Genomic DNA, 23,839 nt, shown 5'->3' on the forward strand with positions numbered 1-23,839 from the left:
TCACCAAATAGATAAAAATAACACATATGCAAAAAGATATTAGAAGGTCAATTAAATATTTATGGATATTATTAGTTACGTATGAAATAATTTTATTTATTTTATTATTGTCACCTTTTAAATCATATCTTAGCATATGTGTTAATGAATAATATTCCATGGTAAGAAAAATTATAGATTCATTTTAGTGTTAAACAGAAATTACAAGTAATATTATATACATCATTTATAAAAGATGAAGACACGGAAGATAATATTCAAAAGGCCATTTCAACTTATTTACTGAAGCACAAAACTACTCCATATCTTAATTTGGCCCAAAAACAAGAGCCAAATTTTGTAATATAAAAAATAATGTTACTTTTTTTTAATTAAGTTTTTTTATTAAATATGTTACTTTTTTTGATACAAGTTTTAATATGTTGACATTCTAAATCAATGTGTATAGCCATATTCGACAATCAATCACTGCAAAACACATACAGTCCTACTTTTTTGAGAGTTTTTACTTATGGTAAATTACAGAATTTACTTATGGTAAATTATAGAATTAAGTCAGCAATAATTATGGGAAAACCAAATCTAAGTATAAAAATCAATGATTTTTTTACTTTCCCAGGCAATATTTATGTGATTTATGTGTATAAAACTATGAAATGTATAAAGAATATAGAACTATGAAATGTATAGAGTTCATAGTTCTACGAAAAATCCACAAATATTATAAATGTTCATTTAATATTATTGTTGCCCTTACAACTATGTTTGTTTTTGTTTTATTTCCTACTTTAAATTCCACTTTAAATATTATTTAAATAATGCAATTTAAAAATAGTTTCTGGATTAAAATATATCTATGTAGTGTTTTTCTAAATGCATAACAACACAGCCACCATTTCCCTGAGAATCTTGCCCCTCAATATGATCAACAAAGCAGATCTTCCAATTTTAATGCCATGTAGTTCAATAAAATAGGATTGTACCAGGATCATTAAGGTAAATATTTTGAAGACTAATTTCATATTCAGAAATTTTTTAAAACCAGAACACATATTTTAAATATTATATAAATTATTGGGATTAATATGTTTATTTAATTATGTTTATTTAATTTAAGAGAGCATATTCATGTACATTACAAATGTCAATAAAATGTCAATATAGAATGTTTAATATATAGAAAGGCAGTATTAACTTCATTTTAGACTTGCCTTTTTTCCCATTATTAGGTAGGTTTGTTGTTTCTCCCTCATTGTCTTTATAACATTGAAAACAGACAACAATAGTGATTAATAATTAAGGTCATTAACAACCCAAATAAAAACCAAACACATCAAACAAGATGAAATCACACACTAGAGCAGTGGTTCTCAATCTTCCTAATGCCATGGCCATTTAATACTGTTCCTGTGGATAGTACCCACAGGTTGAGAACCGCTGCAGTAGAGAAACAAATCCATGCATTAAACATAACACTCCACATTAATGAACAGAAGACTCAAGAATATACTTTCTATCCTATAGGGAAATGATAAAAACAACATAAGTAATAATCATTTTTATATTATAGTTAGGCTTTTATGCTAACTTAAGAATTGATGCAATTTTGCAATGAATTTTGAGAATGAAACACAGGCATCAAATTGGCCCCAACAAATGTGCTTCTTTACCTTAAAGAATATAAAATAAATAAAAATGATATTAGCTATTATTGAATTCCAAAACAATGCTGTCCTAAAAAACGACTTTACTGTAGAAGCCAATTGTGAATAGCGTTAAAGGTTTCAGTATTTGTATGGACTAGTATAAGACATAGAAGAAGAGTGACTAGGACAGCATTCATCAAATAGTTTAGTAAAAATTAAACTTGTTCCTGAATATGCCATTCTCAAATGGTTTCAGCAAAGTGGGAAATGTGTGACATTCTCGTAGTTAGAATACTAAGAATAGGGAACAAAAATAGTTATACTTGCCTATAACTATTGGTACAGTTGCCCTTTTCCCATTATTAGATGTACTCTGATTTTTTCATTTTTAGGACATTAAGTTACTAAAAATTAGCAAATTCAGCTTAAAATGTTTGTTAGTTCTAAAACTACAATCTCCACTTGGAGAATATGCCATGAAAATACATCTCATGTACAAAACACATAAGAGTACTGCTTTCACACCAGGGTTAAAGAGAGAAAAGGCACATAAAGTTACACTCTGGTTTAATCAATAAAAAGTGATAATCAGTTAAACCCTTAGTAAGTTAAAAATATTCTGTTTTGTTCCAAGAAAGTTAAAATTTACCTTTACAACTTAGATGAGATTAGGATTCAATTATGAGTTTCAAATAAAGGTAGTAAAATGTGATAAAAGAAGTATCTAAAAATATTTTATGACTTGTTAAAACATTTTTAAGTTTTAAAATCTTTGCAGAAACATTTGACAAAGAAATGGCAAACATGATATGTAAACATAATAAGGATTTTTAAACACCAAAAATGAGGGATCTGCATGCCATTTAGAAGGAGGATTCTATTGGTAAAATTATGACTGTCAATAAATACTATAGTAATATGGAGCTAGGATGAAGAGGAGAGTCCATAGTTAACTGTTAATTTTAGAAAAGATATAATGGGGGAAAAGATCATGGTCTCTAAAGCTTTTGATGGAATTTGTATTCTGTCTATATTTCCTTACAATTTGCCTCTAATAGATTCAAAATCCTTGAAAGAAGGTGCTAGACAAATTGAAGAATACTTTACTCAGCATAGCATATGGTAAAATACAGTTTTCTAGATGGTACTCAATAATCAGTTTTGAATAAATAAATAAATGAACTGAAAGTAAAGATGGTTAAGGATAGGTGTTTTTTGTGGTCAAGGGCACTATGTACAATTCTAGTTTTATTTAAACATTAATAAAAATATTCACCCAACTGGGCAAACTAAATATTCTTACAAGTTGTCTAGATAGCTTATGCAAAACCTATTAATAAATTTATTTTGAAATTAGTTCTGAAAAACAATCTATTCTTTATTGTGCATTTATAAATTTTAAGCCTAAAGTCTTAAGTGAAATGGAGAAGTAATACTTATAAAACATTTATTTACTTTAGACACACAGTCAGACAGACCTGCCTTGACCTCTTCTCCCTGTTTTTCTACCCCCTGCTCTTCCACATGCCCAGAATCTTCAAAAACTTCTGTATTTGCATGAGTAAAAGTAAAGAAGAAAACAAGACCAGAGAGGTATGTCAGTTAGTCCTCAATGAAACAAAACAAATAAAAAATTCCAAATAATTCATGATATGATGGGTGATTATAAGGAGACCAACAGGTTATTTTTAATGAATTTTTGACATGTTATGGAAAAGCAAATAAATATACTATTATTACACTGCCTGCTTTTATGATGAGTTTGATCTGTAAGAGTAAAATTGTGATCTCTAAAATATTTGTAATATATAAATAACTGGGTAAAGTACGCAAGATACTTCATCTATATACTAGCCATATTATTTTCAAAGTTACATAACTTTTCTTCTAGAGAAACAAAAAAGGACACTATAAATTTTCTTTCATATTTACAAAATGGCAGCACATCAAAGATAAGAAAAAAATAATAACAATAATGCCTACAGTTGTTTAGTATACTTTACTTTCTACATTGCCCTGGTTTTGTTTCTCAGGCCCTAAGCAAAGAAAAATGACTAAATACAGTACCCACAGTCAGGATAAAATATATATCATTTTAAATTTTTTAAATTAGCAGAACAAAACAATAAATAATGAGCCCATAAAGAGTGAAATTAAGACCTGTTCATTTTTTAGCTATTAAAGATTAGAAAATAAATAATTCAATACTTTGATTCTTAAATAATGCCATTAAATAACAGTTTCTGACAATTATCTTTCAGGAGATAATATGAACATTTTGATTTGGATTGATAGTCTATTTTAGGTTACTGCATCTTGAATTTTAGTTAAAAGTTAAAGACTTCCTACTCCTTTAAATTAAAGAAAATACCATAATCAGGTATCTAAAATTTCTATCTAAACATTTATGAAAGCATTGTTAAAAAAAACTATATTTTTAAGTAAAACAAAACATACAAAAATGCCTTTACTTCATACTGAAAAGGATAGGGAGGATTTGTCTCCCTTTACATTTATGAAATTAAATGAAAAACAATGGAAAAATCACAATTGGCAACATTACAGGAAAACTGAGGTTTTATTATGATAGATTTTATAAGAAAAATTCCAAATAGTGTATCTATTATAATATAGTAGTATATCTAATTAATTATTATCTATTATCTAAATCTATTATCTTAGATAAATTCTTATCTATTTGGAATTTTATATCTAAATTGCAATAATATATCTTTGTTGACAGTCCCTTAAAAACTTCATTAACCTCCACTCATAGGTATCAACAATATGCTTGGTTTTCTGATGCAGTTATTAATACAAAGAATGGAGTTACTCATAATCTCAAAAGACTATTGCTATAAAAGATATTAAAAATCAATTTTTAAAAAACATAAACTATGGTTTCTGACTTAATAGGCAAAAAAATGATGATGAAATTCAATCTTTAAAAATCTTGGATAGACAAAAAAAAAATCCATAAATACTATTACTGAGCTTTCTTTACAGAAAGTAATTTCTGCAGTCTACCCTCTACAAATAATTGAGAACTATAAAAATGCTGCTGAAATCTTTTTATCAGACAGCATAATATACCAGTATTCACAATATCACTGGGTTGTTCAAAATCATGGTACACAGGAAATAGAAGCACAAAACAGAAGTTGATAATCATTCAGTTACAACCAACAGGAATGCCACTTATATCAACACGTTGTTTAAGGCAATAAAAATATTTCTGCTCAAATGCAATCAATGCATTCACAAATATATTACAAATAGGTTGTAGAAATATGAATTTTACTACAAACATATATATAATGACAAGATTATCTTCATAGCAATTCACACACTGTTTCAGGTAACTTTTTAGTTTTTAAGTAAATATTTCATGCATTCATTCAACAAATATTTATTAAGGCCTACAGTGTGCCAGGCATTCTTCTATGTGCTGGAGATTCACCAGTAAAAAAAAAAAAGTCAATAAATTTTTAAAGTTAAAAAGTCGATTTCAGAATTCCAAACTAGCATAGGAATTTTTTGTCTTAATAAGTGTATGATACTTCATATATCACAACTCAGTATTTTCTCTTGAGTCATAATGTAATGTTTTATAATAAAACTGTATCATATTTAATTCTGAAATACTTCAAGCAGTCTTGCTATAACATGAAAAACAAAGTAGGAAATACTAACCACGATCACTATCTAATTCAATGACTTTCTTTTCCCGAAAGTCAAATTTAATAATTAAAAGATCATCATAAATACAAAACAAAATATATGATGATATTATAACTAGACTATGTGTACATCCTCAATGACATAAACACAGACTGCAATTGATATCTTTGGTTGAAATCTTACTCAAAATCTCAAGTTCTGCTTAAAAGGGAAATTAAATTTTTAAAAAGAACAAATTTTATTTAGTCATTAAAAATAAGTTAAATTCTTTGCATTCTTACTTGATAAATCAAAGAAATATAACTCCTTGGCATATATAATTTCCAAGAAAAATAAAAGTTAAATACATTATCAGAAATCATAAAGCAAAATAATTTCTCCCATAAATAAAAATCAATACCACAAAGGGACACCAATTGCAGTTGGGTTTATTTTTGCTTACGTAGCCCCCCAAAAAGGCTGTCAGCACAAAACAAACCCTCCTTTATGTACAGACCTTCATAAGGTTCTATCTCCTTGACTCCATTGTCTAGGAAAAACAAAATAAAAAGAAAACAAAACAGAACAAAAAAAAAAAAAAAGGGAACCAAAGCACAGGGGTTAAAAACAACAGAAATTTCCAAAGGCACAGAAAATAAATTCTATTACAGAAAAGTTAAAAAGTGATTTAAATATATATGTATATTTGTAAAGCATATCCACTAAATAAAAGGATCATTTTTAAATGTTAAAAATTATTACATTCTGTTATCCATGCTTTTAGACGTCCCTTATCCAAGAATTTACAGAAGTTTATGAAGTATGTTTATGTGTGTTTCAGGAAATAATGCTTTTTATGCAAAAATTTGAAATTATTAAAAACATCAGTACAACATGCAGCTTTCTTTGTATATTTATGATTACCTTATTCTTGTTCTCCAGTTTTGAGAAGGATCACCATTGCTGTGCATCAGCTAACCAGTCCTTTGCAGTGTGTGAAAATTGATTTGGCTAGTTACTAATAAACTTTATTTAACTATCAACAATTACATAAACTTAGATGTAGCAAACAAATGTCATCCAACTGATTACTTAAGAGTATTAAGTTTACTTTTTAAAATATATTTATTTAAATTCAAAAATTATGCCACCTCAATAAAGAGACCTTATTTTACCTCCCAATATTACAAATTTTAAATGCAAAATATTTTTTATAAATATAATATTATTAAATGCAGCCAAGGTATATAATTAACAAAAGAAAAAAGTAACAAAAAGGTAGTAAGAAAATCTTGATTCACCTTAGCTTCCATGTGCATTTCCTATATGACATAACCAGAAATAAAACTTACTTCTCTCCAACGTTCCCTTTGGTGGAAGCTGGGGAAGCTGTCGGCCCCTTCGTCCTGCCACTGGAGTACTTGATGGGCTTGTCTGGACAGACCCAGTACGAGGATGAGACCTAAAAGATACACCATTAATATTCATTTTCAGTACAATGAGTTAGATACTTTTAATACAATTGGTCATGATAGCTGTATAAATGTAATTTTAAAAGAGGTTTAGTTGCTGATTAAAAGGTTAAGAAAGACAAATATGGATATTTGAATGATTAAATAGTAAAAGATATTTATATTTTTGTGTAATATGCACACATACACATACATGCACACAGAGCCCTATAGTAAATCCATGAAATTATTGATGTAAATTAGTATTTTACCCATATGAAAGCAACAGGAGAATTTTGCAGCTCCAAAAATAAACGGTAATACTTTATATTTCTTTCTACCAGATCTGAACTCTTTACCTCTAACCTTCCTTCCTTGATGGAGATTTTTACTCGGGCTTATGTTAAATATCCTTCTTTTTTTTTTTTTTTTTTAACAAAATGTCTCATGAAACTACAACTAAAACCCTAAATAATTCAAAATTCAGCTAAAAAAAACTGGTTAATACCCAATTTTAGTATTGATAGAAAGAAACTAAAAATGTAGTTTTATTTATTGTCATGATGATTATTTGGAAGTGATGTCTAATGAACACAAATAATGTCTCACTCTGTAGGAGAACATGATAATTATGAGCAAATTTACCCAAGACTCTTGATTAATGAGAAATCACAAAACAAATGCAGTCAGGACAGTTAATAAACAAATTACAATGGTAGCCACACACTATTATATCCACTGAATATAAATAGTGTGTTTACACTGAAAAGGTTAGTATTGATTGTTATTAGTGATCAGCCAAAGATGACAGAAGACCATTTAGCTGCTGGTAAAATAAAATGGTGTGCTAGTGGGTAAAGGGGAAGTTAGTCTGATTGATTTGTCTTTCACCTCGATAAGGCAGGTGAAGGAGGGGCAGATCTTCCAGTCATTAATGAAGGCATCGACCTCATGAGGTTTGTGTCAGGACGTTCAGTGGATCTGGAGCGGGTGGTGGTCCGCTCAAGGAGAGGCCGTTGTTCTGTTGATCTGGATCTGTGATATGGCTGTCTATCTGCTGCTTCACAATCCCTGAAACGTTAGTCAAAAAGCAGCTCAGTTGATCTTTAGTGCCCTTCCGCTATTTGGTTATGATGCATAAAACTGATTTTGAAAAAGGTAACTGTTTAAAACTATTGCATATGTAAAAGCTTTCTTTCTTGCAACATACTCATATTGCTCATATTGTTATTATGGGCAATTTCTCACTAAACTTGTTAAGAATTTCTAAGGAACCAAATCTGCCTTCAATAGGTAGCAATTCCCAGTGAAGATAATAGGAGTTGCTCGGTTTTATATAATCAACTACAAACAAAACTACCTGCTTCCCAAAATGTATTTCCTAAATAGAACGCGTGAAATATGTAAAGTATTCTACTTTAAAAAAATTCAATTTTCAAAAGAGTGACGAAAACCATACAAACATTAATTCTCTAGCTCTTGAGACTGTTTATTACTATACTAAGATATTAAAAAGGCTTTAAGCACACACTATGCACCTGAACACTCAAACAGAAGAATCGAAATGAGGTTATAAGAAAATAGGGTAACTTTGAGATCTGTAGCCATATGTAACATGATTCACAAGAAAAATCACTCTGTAGAAAACTTGGATATGGGCCATCTACCTTAGCACCTTAGCTATGCTAACCAATACAATTCAAAAGAGATATTAGTAGACTGAAAGAATAATTCTGAAACAATGTGATTCCTTTGTTCACAGGAAAATCTAATAGCAAAAGTGAATTCTCACTGAAGGAAATATACTTAAATTTAGGTAACCTATCAATCAGTACTGACTTTTCTATCCCTTGAGCCTAGCAAAAAGCTTTTACACTATGATGAATAAATGTTTTCTAACACTAGCCCCATAATTTATGGGAAAACCCTATAAATATTAACTTTGGCACTATAAAACTCATACATACACCAAAGTATTACATATTTCAAATCAAATTATTACTTCCCCACTCAGTTGTAACCATAAAAATGGAAATGTTTATATGTTATAGATAGTCAAGCAAGCATTGATCGATCTTCTTCAAAACCAATGTACGAAGGACTTCGACTTGACATACAGATTCTCTCAATCTTATGTCAAACAATTTTGGACTTTACATATGACTTTAGAAAGTAAATGCTGCATTTACTTAGTCTATATCATATATTGTGATTATTTTACATTTCAAAATCACAGGGTAACACAAGTCAAAGTATCAAATATTTATAAGTATATGCACCATAATGTGATTTTTCTAAGGTAAGTTATTTTTATATAAGTGTATCTAGAACGTATTAAAATTACTGAGATTAAATGTAAATATCAGTATTTATAAAATACTGAATTATTAGTCAAAGAGAAGATGAAAAGGCAATCTCATAGTGTAAAACTCACCGTTTTATTTTTGTTTATGAAAAAGTATTTTGAGAGAACACTTTTCTTTAGAAATAAGTGTGTTTTAAATAGTTTACTACATGTTTTTAGTGCAATATCTTTGTATATCTTTATCATAACCAATAACCAGAAAAAAAGATAATTACCTATCTCTTCTTTATATATGTATTTCTTAAATCCCTTAAAACCTGATTTTTGTAGAGCACCAATCTTTACATTCATTTAAAGATTTCTTATTTTTATCTTAAGAAATCTTAAGACAAACTTATCTTATTAAATAACATATGGTAGGTAAGAAAACTCTGTGGAATATGCCTGCTACTCTAAGAGAAAGTTAGGTTTATCCAAAATCTGATTTATTCTGATCCCATGAAGTGATTTTTCTAAGAAAAAACTAAAATAAATGTTGAGATGTACAGTTTTGCTTCTTTGTGAAGAATTATTTTTAATAAATGAAATATATGATTGTGGGTGGAATCCCAAGAATTAAATCTTGTACATTATTTCAAATGTGCTACTATGTTCCATGTCCTCAAAGGGGACTATTAATTATAGAGCAAAGAAGTCACTCCTTAGGAAATATCTCTTAAAAAATGATTTAAAAATTATAATCCTTCTTTTAAATTTTACTTATATTTTTCTTTCCACAAGTGATTTGGAGTATATAATTGTCACAGTATGAAATAAAAATAGGCTAAGGACTGAATCATGAAAATAACCACAGTACACTGGAGAAATTTTCTGTATGTCTTGCCATAGTTAAGAGGAACTGAAAGATACAGTATTTTAAACTTCAATAACACACAGTGAAGGTCAACATAGGCTCCTGCTATCACACTTGAGTAGGAATAGGTATTAATTAACTAGGTATAAACAATCTAATATTACTGGTAAGAAAATTTAAAGCAGCAATGCCTAAATAACCCAGTCTGACAGTAGGTTCTTGAAGGGAGTGAAATACAACTTATGAATGCCTCCCTAAATTTTGAGTGAGTTTTAAGATGAAGAAATTACAAATAATTAATTTTGAATATTAGCAAATGAAAAGTGGTAACTAATAGACAACCACTGGTAATGCTCAAACTAGTTTAGCACATACTTGGGGTTTTTAACTTAGAGTCTTTATTTCAAGCAACATAGCCACTATTAACAACCTAACACTAAAAGCATACATTAGTATATGCAGATTTTGAGATGAAGATAAGATATTAGGACATAAAACAATTTAGAAGACATTTGAGTAAGCTTTCTTATGCTTACTCATAAGAAAAACTAAATGAGTCCTATATCTTAGCATTTGTTTCCAGTGATTTCGAAGGAAAAAATAATTTTACAAGAACCTAGTGAAGTTGCCAGTTTTCAATCATATTTCCTGTCAGTATAGTTGCTAACAAAAGATTTTTAAAATTTCCAAGGATCCGATGTAACTTCCTACTTATAAATTATGCTACTTAATTTACGCCCCCTCCCCCTCTCCCCTTTTTCTTCAGGCTAGTCAAGTGAAGCAGTGGGAGTGGAGAAGGAACAAAGGAATCTGTAACTGCTTGTGATCAATTAGTTGTAAACACCACTGCATTTGGACCAGCCAGGTTCCTATTTTCAAATCAAAGTATAAGAGATTTATGCAAGCTACCAGAGAAGAACAGACCACGAGCATTCTTTTCTATAGCCTATTACATCCATTCATCCGTCCATCACAATGATGCAACTAGGTAAGCTCAGTGTAGAATATCTGAAGGAGTATAAAAAAATAGAAGAATACTACGAAAAAAAGTTAAATGCAACCAGGACAACACAATACTTCAAAGTAACATTCAGAAATCAATGAAAACTTTTGTAATATGTATCTTAGAACCTAGGCTATATTAATTGGACAGACTGACTTATCTTTTATTATAAAGATGTTATAAGTAAATTTAACAGGTTTCTTGAAAACTAAGCTTGAAAAAAGTAAAGGTACTTAGGAATTATTCTTTTCCTTTATATAGTTAAAATCTTGAATTAAAAAAAAAAAAAAATGGGAACACCAACGAGCCTCTAGCTTTACCTGTGGCCTGGCCTGTGCCCTCCCTGCCTCAGGCTCAAGATATGACCTACCAGAGCCTTTTGTCTACTTGTTAGCTTTATCAATCATGGCCCAGCCCCTCCCTCTCACTCCCTCAATCAACCCCAGCCCAAGTGCCCACAGTAGGGAGAGAAAAGGAATTCTGGGAAGCTTGATCTCCCCCTCCCGCGCCCCACCAAAGGGATTGGTTCCTAGTATCCCCTTTTGTTCTTCCCCACAATTATGACACTACTAAGTAACAAATAAACCAACTTCTTTCAATTCAAAAAAAAAAAATGGGAGCATATCTCTGAAAGACAAGTATAGTCTCAGGTTTGGGGCAAGAAGTACCTTCCCTAGATCCATATTGTGTAGTATAATAAGCAAATAAACAGCAAAATAAAACAGATATTTTAACCTTTTTGTTAAAATATCTTGAATGTCTAGAGATTTTTCTGGGCATTAAACGCATAATTGAAGTAATAAGTACATTATAAAATAAACTCAGAAACACTAAAAATGGAAACATTTAAGGTAATTAATGTGACATCTATGCCTATATATACAGTATGACAATTTAAAATAATTATATGACAGCTTTAAAATTGTAATTTTCATGTTCATCATAATGTGTAAGATTAATTTTTTAAAATTATAGTTTATATTATTTAGCATTGCTTCTAATATTAAGATAATTGCAGGATAAAATATTTACCATGAAAATCATAGTAAATAAGTAAATTTCTATTTGTGTGTAAGTAGATATATTTTATTATTTCTGAGGAAGACAGATTTATTTATCCTTGGGCATGACAGAATTTCTCTATAGAATACTTCTGCTGAGTTAGATGCACGGACTCTGTTTGTTACAAATAAATAATCTTATTCAAAAATAGCAACAGCATATGGAGTTAGCCAAGTTAATAACCATCTAAAATGTGAAAATGGCATAATACATATATTGATGAACAAAAGTGACACATCATTAATGCAGAAAAACATATTACTATTATACACAAGCCTAGTATGGTATTCCCATAACTATTAGGGCATTTTTAATAGTTTTTACTGAAAATTATAATCTCCTCAAGATAATTAGGGACATCTACAACATTCAACAATAAAGATATATTTTATTTATAATATGCATACACAAAACTACATAAGACATAAATATCTTGAGGATATTTTGAGTATTATATTAAATGCTAATAATTTTCATTGCTGTTTAATTTTTATTTCAAAAATCAGAAATAAAACCACAAATAGGAAGCAGTGGCAGTGGAGAAGGAACAAGGCATCTGTAACTGGTTGTGATCAATTACCTAGCAGAATTAGCATGCAAATTAACCCAGCTTTAAATAGTAAATTTGAAAATCCTGAGAAATAATATAATTACCACTTTTATTTTTAAAAATGTTTTCCATTTTCATGAATGTTAAGAGTGTAATAATGATTTATAAACTGTAACAAATTCAAATTATTCCACTAAGATATTGGGCTTATATCATTCCTTCCCAGACCCTTAAAGATTCCATAAAATAACAAACAATTTAAAGATATATATTTAAATGATAGAATTACAAATTGTTATTGTGTTTAATAAGTATATGTGATGAGGTATGGTCCTCATACTAGAATATTTGAGTGCTTATATTCAATAGTTTCACTGATCAGCTTTGAACAATTCGCCAGTCTTTACAAGGATAACAAAAAGAGTTGGATAGCAAAATGAATGGCTATAAAGTAAATTCCCCATCTGCACTGCTCCCTTGTTTCACGTAGCTGTCACTTCAAAATGCCAGTCCACACTCAGAGGTAACAGCCCAAAAATCCCCACCTCAACATACACTAACAGAACAAAACTTGGGCTCAGGCATAAATCTTATTTGCCTCAGTCACTACTAAATGACATTATTTCAACATTCAAAAAAAAAAAAATAGGGAAAATGACAGAAAACAAGTCCTACCATCAAGAAACAAAGCAATTAATAGAGGCAGACTCAGAGATGACATGTATGCTAGAAGTATCAATTGAAGAATTTTAGTAATTGTGCTTGCTGTGTTAAAGATTGTAGTAGTAAAGATGGACAACATGCATGAACAGATGGGGGAAATTTCAGCAGATAGATGGATGGAAAATAAAGTAAAATGAAAATACTAGAAATAACTGAAAGCAGAACAGGAGAAAATGTTAGTTAGAAAATTTGTTCAGTCAGCTAATAAAGATCTTAAATGATAGTTAAGAGATTTTAACAGGGCTTAATTTTAGATGAGAGTAATCAAAAGCTTCTGAACAAAGACAATTTTTAAGTAATGACTGAAAAAGATTAATTCAGCAGTAACACAAGGAGTATATTAGATTAGGAAAAGCTCTGACTTATAGTACTAGGAATGGAAATAGAGAAGGTATGTATGTAAACATTACCAATCACAATATACAAAGTATACAACATAGTATGAAGAATATACATAATATACAGATGCATTTAAAAAATGTTAGGGATAAAAGGAATCCCAAAAGTCAGATAGTCTAATCTCTCTCATTTTAGAAATGACCAAACTTGGGTTACAGAAAAAATGGCTCACAGAAACTTGAATCAAGTCACATAATTTCATATTTTCTGTGGTGCAAGTTGACTTGGATTTTCTTGACTTTCTACACTGAGCTGTGAATTGACAGTTAGGGATGTTTTTTCTCTCCATAATGTTTGACAAATCACCATCTGAATGAAATGTAGAAATAAAGAAACCATGTGAATGAAATGTAGAAATAAATAAACCAAAGAAAAACTTTTAAACTTCTAGCTTAAGAAATGAGATGAAGAACTAGTAACAGAAATAGAATTCTTGGGGCGAAACAGGGAATTCAGGTTTGGGTTTAAATCTGTGAGCTACTAGAAGAATGTTCATGTGCAGATGTCAATCAGAGAGATAAAATGATCTTCAGGAGTGGGATATGTATTAGATACAGATTGAAAAGTCATTGTTAGTATTACAACTTGACTATTAATTGATTAATTCAATCTTTCGGTTCATGTTATATGCCTAGCACTGTACCAGGTACCAGAAGTTTTTGACCAGAAGTTTTGGTTAAAGCCACAGGTACAAGAGAATATAAGTAAGCAACACGGTCAAAAGATGAGGACTTGAGAAACAGAAAAAAAGTAAAGGAGACAGAAGAGCAGCAGTCAAGGGGCAGAGTGAGAACTGTATTAGACAAACCACCATCACCACCACCAACAACAAAAAGGTGACTAAATAAGCAAATACAACGAAACAAGGATAAATATGTATACATAATGTGCAAATAATAACCATGGAGAAAATCTTGTCAATAAAGTGCTGGAGGCAGGTCAAACTATAGAAAATTATGGCTTAAGAGATGATGAAGAAACAAAAGAAGCACGTATAAAAATACACCTCTAGTGATTTGTTCTGAATGAAAGAGAGAAAGGGGAAAAATGGACTATTCTCAAGGTAGCTTGAGGGGTGGAAGAAGAAAGAAGATGAGATATGACTTTAAAATATGATCCTGATTGCCTCTCTTCAGACTCCATGTAGAGTAGACCCAGATCAAACCCTTTTAGGGAGTCTCATCCAGTTCTATCAAATAGCACAAAAGCAACTGAAGATAATCTTATAATATTTGAATTTAATCACTGCTATTCAAGCATCTTATCTCTGTAATTCTTGGCAATCAAGTAAAAAACAAAGCCCTTTGCCCCTTGGTTCATCCCTTCTCTTCTGTACCATTCTTTCTTTTTTTTTTCCTCTAATTCTCTGCTCTATTTTTAAGAATCCTTATTTCATTATTAATAAAATTCCTTACACCATCAATCTTTCTGCAGAATGGTTTCTGTATATTCCTGCCTTAAATAATATTTAGCTCAACCATGTAATTTCTGCTTCCACTATAGCTCTCACATGCAGAAGCTCCTTATTATTTCACACTTTACAGTCCATGAATCCTAAAGAAGATGGCTCCATAGAGACACATCTGAACATTACTCTCCAAACTATAATGGATATAAGTCCTTACTCATCATAAGAATTCCACTTAGCTGTAATATCCATTAATAATTCAGGTTGCTAATTATTTTCCAACTTCCAATCACTATCCCTTGTCATTGATAGTTTGGGGAATTGTCTGCCAGCCATCTTCTTTACACTAGTTCCTATGGTAATGTCAGGAGATTTCAATGCACATGCAGAAAACTGTTCAACAACCATAAACCTCAATCCCTAGATTTTCATAACTTCATGATCCTTACATTTCTTCTGCATCAGTCCCACCAATTCCTGCCAGCATGCATCTCCCTCTTTGCTTTTCTTCCTTACCCACCCTAAACTCTGTGATTGAACATATAAACCACTGCCACACAGTACTCAGATTACCTTCTAATCCAAGTCTTGCTACTCAAACATACATTTAAATTCTAAACACTAGTTTAATGCCATAATTTGATTTCTCTCCATTAACATCCTTTTACTTAGCCCTACCTCTCTCATCCATTTTCCTCCTGTCTCAATGGTAAATAATAGCTTTCCTCTGCTCACAAACTCTACCAGTTATGTTTAGGCCAATTCCCTCCTACCTTCCTTAATAATTTTGTTCCAATTATGTTTTTTTTCTGTGTTTTCAACTTAACTATTTCTAAAGGAATCCTTTCCACCAGCTTATAAACACAAGGACATATTTCTACTCTAAAAGAAACATCCTTTGATGCCACATACCCTAGCTAAGTTTTTCTCCTTTGCATTTTCTTTATGAATTCATTTTCTATCTCCTAGTTATGTTCAGCCTACTGCAATCTGCTTTTTTCCCTTTTACTACACTTCTGAAATTACCCTACGTAATATCACCAATGATTCCCCACTTGACAAATCCGTCAGGGATATTTTTCCTTCATTATTTTTATTGTTGTCATCATTACTTCATTCTTAACTCTCTATTCCTTTGGCTCCATTTGTCCTACTTTTCCTCACAATTCATTCTTTTTGTAGAAACGTCTCTTCCTCTGTCACTTAATGTTTCCCAGGGCAGAGGAAAACTTCTTGGTCCTCATTTCAGAAGTTCTCAGGTTGGTTCCACTTACATTCCTTTTGGGTACTTACCCTTGTTAGTGAATTTACTTCTAATTTGCTCTATGTAGCCTAGAAGGAAGAGTGCATTTATGAATACTTAAGGGAAGAGTCATATCTTCATGTGTTTGCATTACTAGTAATAATGATTTTATAACCTTGAAACCAATATCCAAATATTAGCTGCGAATAGATTAGAAATTAAATTAGGAATAGAATTGCAGAGAATGGACAAAGGGAAAACAGTAATAGGAGAAATTGAGTCAAGAAAATTCCTGGCTTTGAGTGCAAAGAGCAAGACCTTATCATTTTAATATTCTGAAGACCGGTCTGCTGAATATCTCCCCATCCCCCACAGCTGCCATGCAGCCACAGGCTGCAGGCCTTATGGCCATTCTCTGCCAGGGTGGTGTTGGGTACTGTCTCCGGGAGAGTGCTTTTTGGGGAGTTAAAAATGCAGAAATTTAAACCTTGTTGAACACAGTGAGAATTGCTCCAGATGAGATAAGGAAATGAAATATCTCTTTTCTTCTGTCACCTTCATTTGGCCAGAGGAGTCTATCTGTCTGGACATAGGCTTTCAGAGTATTAAAAAATCACATGTGTGATTTGTGACTATGGGTCAGCTAGAGTATTTTTTCTGATGTAAGCTCCTAACTGTTTACCCATCCAGACTCTTTTTAGGTTAAGATCATAAATGCCTTAAAACAATAAAAAGTAGCAGGTAAATCCATACAATCAACACAACCTCCTAGTTCTTTAAGGTACCCTTTAGTAAACCTAACTACCCAAGCTATAAGGAAATTTTTCTTGACTCTTCTCCCTTAACATCCAAATCCCATTAATTAGCAAATATTTTCAACTTTAATTTTTTAAATCTCTCATCTTCTCCCTATTACCTTAACACAGGGTTTTCTTTTCCACACCATTCTCTTTTTAATCAATCATACATATAGTCTATAGGGTAGTTTATACTGGAGTAAATAAACTTATAGCTATTACCAATTAAAACTCTTCAAACTATTACCTCTAGCACCTATAGTCTTAGCTCTAAGTTCCTTAACAGAGCATACAAGGTTATTCTTCATAATTAGGACCTTCTCTATTATTTCAGGTTGTTTCTTGCTATTTTTTTCCTCTGTTACAATAGCACTAAAATATTGTGATTATTATGTCAGTGATTTTGTGCATTTATTTAAAATACTACTGACATCCTACTTTATCTCTACATGAATTTAAATAATTCCTATTCATCCTTTAAGATACAGCTGAGCCATTGCCTCCATGAAACTTTTGCATAAAAAAATCCATCACCAGCCTCCAATCATCTATGTCAGTAATTTCATAATATGCTGTGTATATTAAAATACTGAGAAAATAAGTAAGCATATTATAAAGTATGAAATACACAGGTTATATTAATTCAGATAAAGGGTATATCTCATTAAAAGAACATTAATAAAAGGTTATATAATGTCCATTATCAGCATTATTTTTAAATGCTGAATGTGTTTTAAAATCACAATGAACTGAAGATGATTTTGTACTGACCAGTATAACCTGGCAGGAAGAAAAGTGCTTTGATTACTAATATAAGTTAAATTTGTCTCCTGAAGTTATATAAAAGAATTTTAGAAAATATTATTTAAGTCTCTAATTTTCTGTTTCAAAGAGATAATACTAATAATTTTTCATGTATACATTGGAGTAGAAAGACAGTGAAAGCCTAAATTATTTTGATGGACTGGTCAAAGACTGGGAATGCCTTGTTTAGTTTACTACATTCATTCCATTTAGAAAATTCCAGATATAGTACAGCCAAACTATGGTCCACTTGGAGCTACATTAGCACATACTTATTCCTAAAAGAATTCTCAGGTGGGAATATATTCTACCTTGAAACCTAGGCTAGAAAATTGAACATGCAGAGATCAGTGCCACTTTCTTTTTTCATATTGCTCTAAAAAGGTCACTTTCCTTTTAAGCTTTCAAATTATTTTGACTCAAGTAGCTAAGTTAGGGAGAATTTGGATGATTTAGTTCAAAAACCATTCTGTAAAAGAAAGAAATTGATCCAAATTTGAACTTTGTCAAGTAAGTAAAAAAAGAACAACATAGCAAAGGATGAGGATATGCTAAAGAGGGACAGAGCAAGAAAGTAAAGGGGTCAAGAAGAGTAGAGTTCTCTGTGGAGATAAAAGAACAAGTAAAGTAGAAATAGCCTAATAAAATAGTAAGAAAGAAATGCATACAGTTCTAAGAGTGGTGTATTTAAATTAATATTTCAAAGACAAAATTTCAAGTGATAATAATAGTCAGAGTATGGCTGTGGGAGTGACTGGTTGCAGTAGAATAGAGGATAAAGCTCAAAATATTTGAGACAGTCAAAGAAGTGAATGGATCATAAATAAAACATTGAAGTGAATGCTGACATTACTCAGGCTTGGTGGCAGTAATTATGATGTAGAGGAAAACTAAACTCAGGTTCTAAAACCATTAGTGAATAAAATAGCATAACCAAAAGTCAACAGATAACAACAGATGGGAGGGAAGTCGATGGTAGGAGGAGGAGGTAAAGTTAGTAGAGTGAATAACAAATGACATGAAATACTACTCAGGTATTAAAAGGATGAATTAACGTCTTTAGCAACAATTTGGATGGAATTGGAGACCACTATGCTAAGTGAAGTATGTAAAGAATGGAGAAATAAACACCACATGCCTTCATTATTAAATTGGAAGTAACCAATGAGTACACACAGGGGAGCAAAGCTCAGCAGAAATCAAGCAGGTGAAGAAAGGAAGGGGAGGTGGGCAAAAAACTACCTAATGGCTACAATGAACACTACCCAGGTGATGGGCACACTTACAGCCCTGACTCAATCACATAAAAGTGACCCACGTAACCAAAAACATTTGTACCCCATAATACTTTGAATTAAAAAAAAGGGATGTCTATTGGAAAGATAAAAAGGGAAATAAAGTCACTTAAATAAAGAAAAATAGGAATATATTATACTGAAAAACCAGTATAATAAGGAGAGTATAGGATATGTAAGTGTATAATCAGATGTTCTGGTTCTCAGTTTGGATAATAGATTCATGGATGTTCATGCTATTACTATGCTCTGAAACTTATACACATTCTTTTATATATCTTAAAAATGATGCAAAGTAGTATTCTAAAAAACTTATAGATATTTAATAGTTTTATATATTTATTGAGTATATGTGATAATTTGATACAAGCATATAATTTATAATGATCAAATTTGTGTAACTGGGATACCCATCACCTCAAACATTTATCATTTATTTGTGTTGGGAACTTATCAAATCTTCTCTCCTAGTTAGTTTGATATATAAGAACATATTTGCAAGCAATTCATCTATCCAGGAATTAATAGTCAAAACTTACTATAAGTAAGTCAAATAACTCAATAGCAAAGGAAAAAAAATCAAACTAAAAAAAGTCAAAAGACCTGAATAGACACTTCTCAGAAGAAAACATGCAAACAGGCAACAGGTATATAAGGAAAACATGCCCCACATCACTAATGGTCATAGAAATGTAAACAAAAACCATATGGAGTTATTGTCTCACCCTCGTTAAAATGGCGATTATCAAAAAGTCAGAAATCAATAAATGCTGATAATGGTGAGAAGAAGGGGGAATGCTCATACACTTTTGATGGGGATACAAACTACTACAGCCACTATGGATAACACGAGGGAGGTTCCTCAAAAACTATAAATAGAACTAGTCGATCCCATTGCTGGATATATATCTGAAAGGAAGAAAGTCAGTATTTAAAGAGCTATCTAAACTTCAATGTTTGATACAGCACTGTTTACAAAAGCCATGATAAGGAATCAATGGAAGTGACCGTCAAGGGATGAATGGATAAAGAAAATGTGACATAATATACACAGTGGAATATTATTCAGCCATGAAGAGAAAAAAATCCTGTCATTTGCAGCAATAGGAATAAAATTAGAGGACATCAAATTAAATGACATAATCTAGGCACAGAAAAACACATATTACAAATTCTCATCTGTATGTTGGAGTTAAATGATCTAATGGAGGAAATGAATAGAATGGTTGTTACCAGAAGGTAGAAAGGTGACAGAAAGGGGAAGATGAAGAGGCATTGGTTAATAGGTACAAAAATATAATTAGAAAGATAACTAAGGAATTTCTTTTCACAAAAGCTTCCCAAGTTTCCTAGGATGAGGCCCCTAGATGAGGCCCTCATGAGTTTCTGCTGCCTTCCCTAGACCAAGAGAAATGTCATAATACATATAAAAAAATTATATAAACACATAGATGTACATAGTAAATCTTACAGTTATATACTCAATAACTGGCTTTCTGAAACAGATTTCCCAGTGTTATATTTTAATATAAACATTAATGATCTTGTGTTTCCTCAAAAAAATGAAATGATGATAAAGATAATTCATAAATGTCCCCTTCAAAACAAGCCAGTTACACTGAGGTTGAGAATTTGGGTAAGTATATGGAATTAATAACTAACCTAGAGCTGATCAAGAACTGATTCTATCAACATTGGCGAATTAGAAAACTGAATAACATGAAACAATCTACTGGTTGATAACTGAGATTTTAAAGTAATGTATACAATTTTAACAAGAGTAAACAGAATGAATTTATAACCAGTAATGTCTCATTCATGCATGTCAGCCACTTTTAAAAAAGCCTCAATTAATTGTCAAGATACAGTTATAGAACTACTTTTTTCACATTTTGGTAAGGTAAATGTGTAATCACTTCAACCAAAAAGTAGTCAAAATATAATATAAGCCACAGTAAAAACAAAAGTCAAAACAAAAAAAAATCATTTAGCACTGAAGCAAAAGAACATAAAAGACACTAAAAAATGCAAAAGAAAATTAAAAACAGCAACAACCACTATCATAGAATTAGACTGGAAAGCACTAAATTTCAATTATATTTAGTGAAAGACATCACAAAACTTGAATTATTAGGAATTTATTATTGATCTTATCTCAACAATATGTTCCCTTCTCCATTTACCCACATGAATTCAATCTTTCGGAATTTAATCAGTAGTTTTCACTTACTTTTTCTAAACTCTTTTATTATCAACTGTTAATAAAATAATTTATTAGGGATAAGTCAGGATAAATAACTAAAATAATAAAGAAATCAAATGTAACTCCAAATCACTTTGAAACAATAAGGTGACTATACATAATTCCTAGGCACATAATTCTCAGCCTATTATAGCTGAACCCACCACCACCATTATGTCTTCCTACAGGGTCTCAAATGTCATTGAACTGACTCAAATCCATAAAGCTATATATAGTAGCCTTGAGAACTTTATGAACTTTATTGGAGACCTTCCTTCTCTTCTCTTTCTAGCTAATCTCTCTTTCTAATTAACCCCTCTTTCATTTAAACACTGGATAATTGATATTTACCCCCAGAATAAAATATATTTCTTTAAGATATTGTAGTTGTACTCTCTATAATTCACTGCAAATTTCCACTTCAGAAAGTGGAATGTTAGTTAAGGAGAAATAAGTGCTCTTCCACAGACCCAGAGTTCTCCATGGATCAGGATTATCTACTGTGACCAAGAAGTAAGTCACAGCCACCTTTAATAAACAAATCAGTTTCCATGTAAGCAGTACATGGACAAACTTCTCTATCCTGCACCAGGCAGGTGGAGAAATGGATTAAGACATGTGCCATCTAAAAATCTAATTATGAACTCTGCCTAGGAAGTTGGGCAGTTAACTGTAGTTAATTTAAAAAGAATACTGTTATTTGATCTTTCTAGATAATAGAGAGTCAATTGTAATTCCTGGTGTAGTAAACTTTCAGGATCATCAAAGAGATGATCATAATTTAACAAAGAGAAACTGTATTTTTGATGTCCCACTACAACTGAATAGTTTATGTACGTTCATTTCATGCTATTTTACAAGGATAATATCTCTGTATTTCATTAATAACCATTTATATATATGGAAAACAATAATAGTGAATTATATCATATCAATAGACAGGCACATGCAATTCTACAAACAGACTCAATTGTAATAAAAATATACCTGCCATCCCTGTGATGATGCCCAATGGTCTGACTGTATCTGGAGCGAGGTAGAGTAAGAAAATGACTGCAAGCATGGCAGAAACAAGAATATAAATAAGACTCAAGAAAGAAGAGAAAAAGTATAGTTTAATTTTAAAAGTAAGATTCAAAGATAGGCAGATAGTAAGCAAAGCAAATGAAAATTGTTACTAGAAAGTTTGCCCAATCCTGATATCTGTTGTAATATGGCTTGCTAAAGATCAAAATATTATAAACAAAGTAAAATACAACAAAAATAAAACATTGACATTGTTAAAAATCATATTTCAAAATAAAACTCATAAATTATCACTCACCTATCCTCAGTACCCTCTAAACATGTTATTTACTATAAATGCTTTTCCATTTTTTAGTAGGAAACATAAAAAGAGAAAAATAATAAAATAACCAGAAAGTTTAAGAAGGAAATAAGAAAAGACATAATTCCTTTAAATTTATAATATTTAAATGATTTTATAAGGTAATTATTTCTCCCACACTTGTTAATAACTAGATATAACTACAAGGGGCTTTAGAAATTCCATTTAATAAAGAATAAATTGCTTCAAAATATTTTTACTTGATTATTGTATTTAGTAGGTTTATTGGATGCTAACCATTTCTCCGTTCACTATGTATATCATATATGTATTATATACTGTTTGCTTTGCTACATCGTATGCCTCATGACTACTGTAAGCAATCAAAACAGCACCTTAACCTTTTGTTCATTTGGAGTTGATTCTCTTCTTTCCATAGCACTAATTAAAAATTTCCTCCTTTCTAAAAATCTTTAATGTCAAACAAATCTTGGCAGGTGATCATTATGTTTCAGTAAACAATGGAAATGAACTTTGAACTCTCTCAACTTCATAATTCTACTTTTAAATATAAATGTATATTTATATCTTTACTTATATCTGATTTCTGCACCAAAAGAAGGAATGCCTCTATGTGTAATTCTGCTCCTGATGTTACCTTGCTTCATTCATTATTCTAATTTCTAACATAATTCTTTAATCCCCGTTGGAAATCAATATAATACTTCAGTTATTCTTCTTGAAACCACCTTCAATTGAGAATTAAGATATTTATTTAATAATCCAAGACCTACAAACTCAGAATTTATTCCATTTCTTGAATTTTTGCATTCAGTTGATTTATAAACCTTGCTGATTCTGATACCTAAATAACTAAATAATTAGATTTCTCCTTTTTTTTCCCCCTTTTCTCTGGCCACTACTTAGAATTGGGCTTACTATGTTTATTGTCATAATCTTCTCTAAGATTTTTCCTACCTTCAGACCTCAGTACCACCACCACCCTATACCTAATCCATTCTTTACTCTGTCTACAGAGGTATATTTGCAAATTATGCTTTCTAATCATGT

The 23,839-nt window shown here is 30.9% G+C and overlaps 1 protein-coding gene across 33 annotated transcripts in view; it reads right to left on the minus strand.

Moving 5' to 3' along the window:
* RIMS2 (regulating synaptic membrane exocytosis 2) overlaps positions 1 to 23,839 on the minus strand; it is a 597,279-nt gene that overhangs the window by 193,387 nt on the left and 380,053 nt on the right. For 12 of the 33 annotated variants that reach the window (XM_023517383.1, XM_003782421.1, XM_023517382.1 and 9 more), the window contains 2 exons: positions 7,649 to 7,828; positions 6,659 to 6,768 (listed from right to left, as the gene is read on the minus strand). In XM_023517383.1, coding sequence (XP_023373151.1) covers positions 6,659 to 6,768; positions 7,649 to 7,828 — 290 coding nt within the window. Of the gene's footprint in view, positions 1 to 5,823; positions 5,857 to 6,658; positions 6,769 to 7,648; positions 7,829 to 22,428; positions 22,495 to 23,839 lie in introns of all 33 variants that reach the window. The other 21 variants (XM_023517366.1, XM_023517361.1, XM_023517369.1 and 18 more) reach the window with 6 other exon arrangements.

Source organism: Otolemur garnettii, unplaced genomic scaffold (assembly GCF_000181295.1).
Source record: "Otolemur garnettii isolate 467f Iridium unplaced genomic scaffold, OtoGar3 scaffold00004, whole genome shotgun sequence".
In the NCBI taxonomy this organism is placed as follows: Eukaryota; Metazoa; Chordata; class Mammalia; order Primates; family Galagidae; genus Otolemur; species Otolemur garnettii.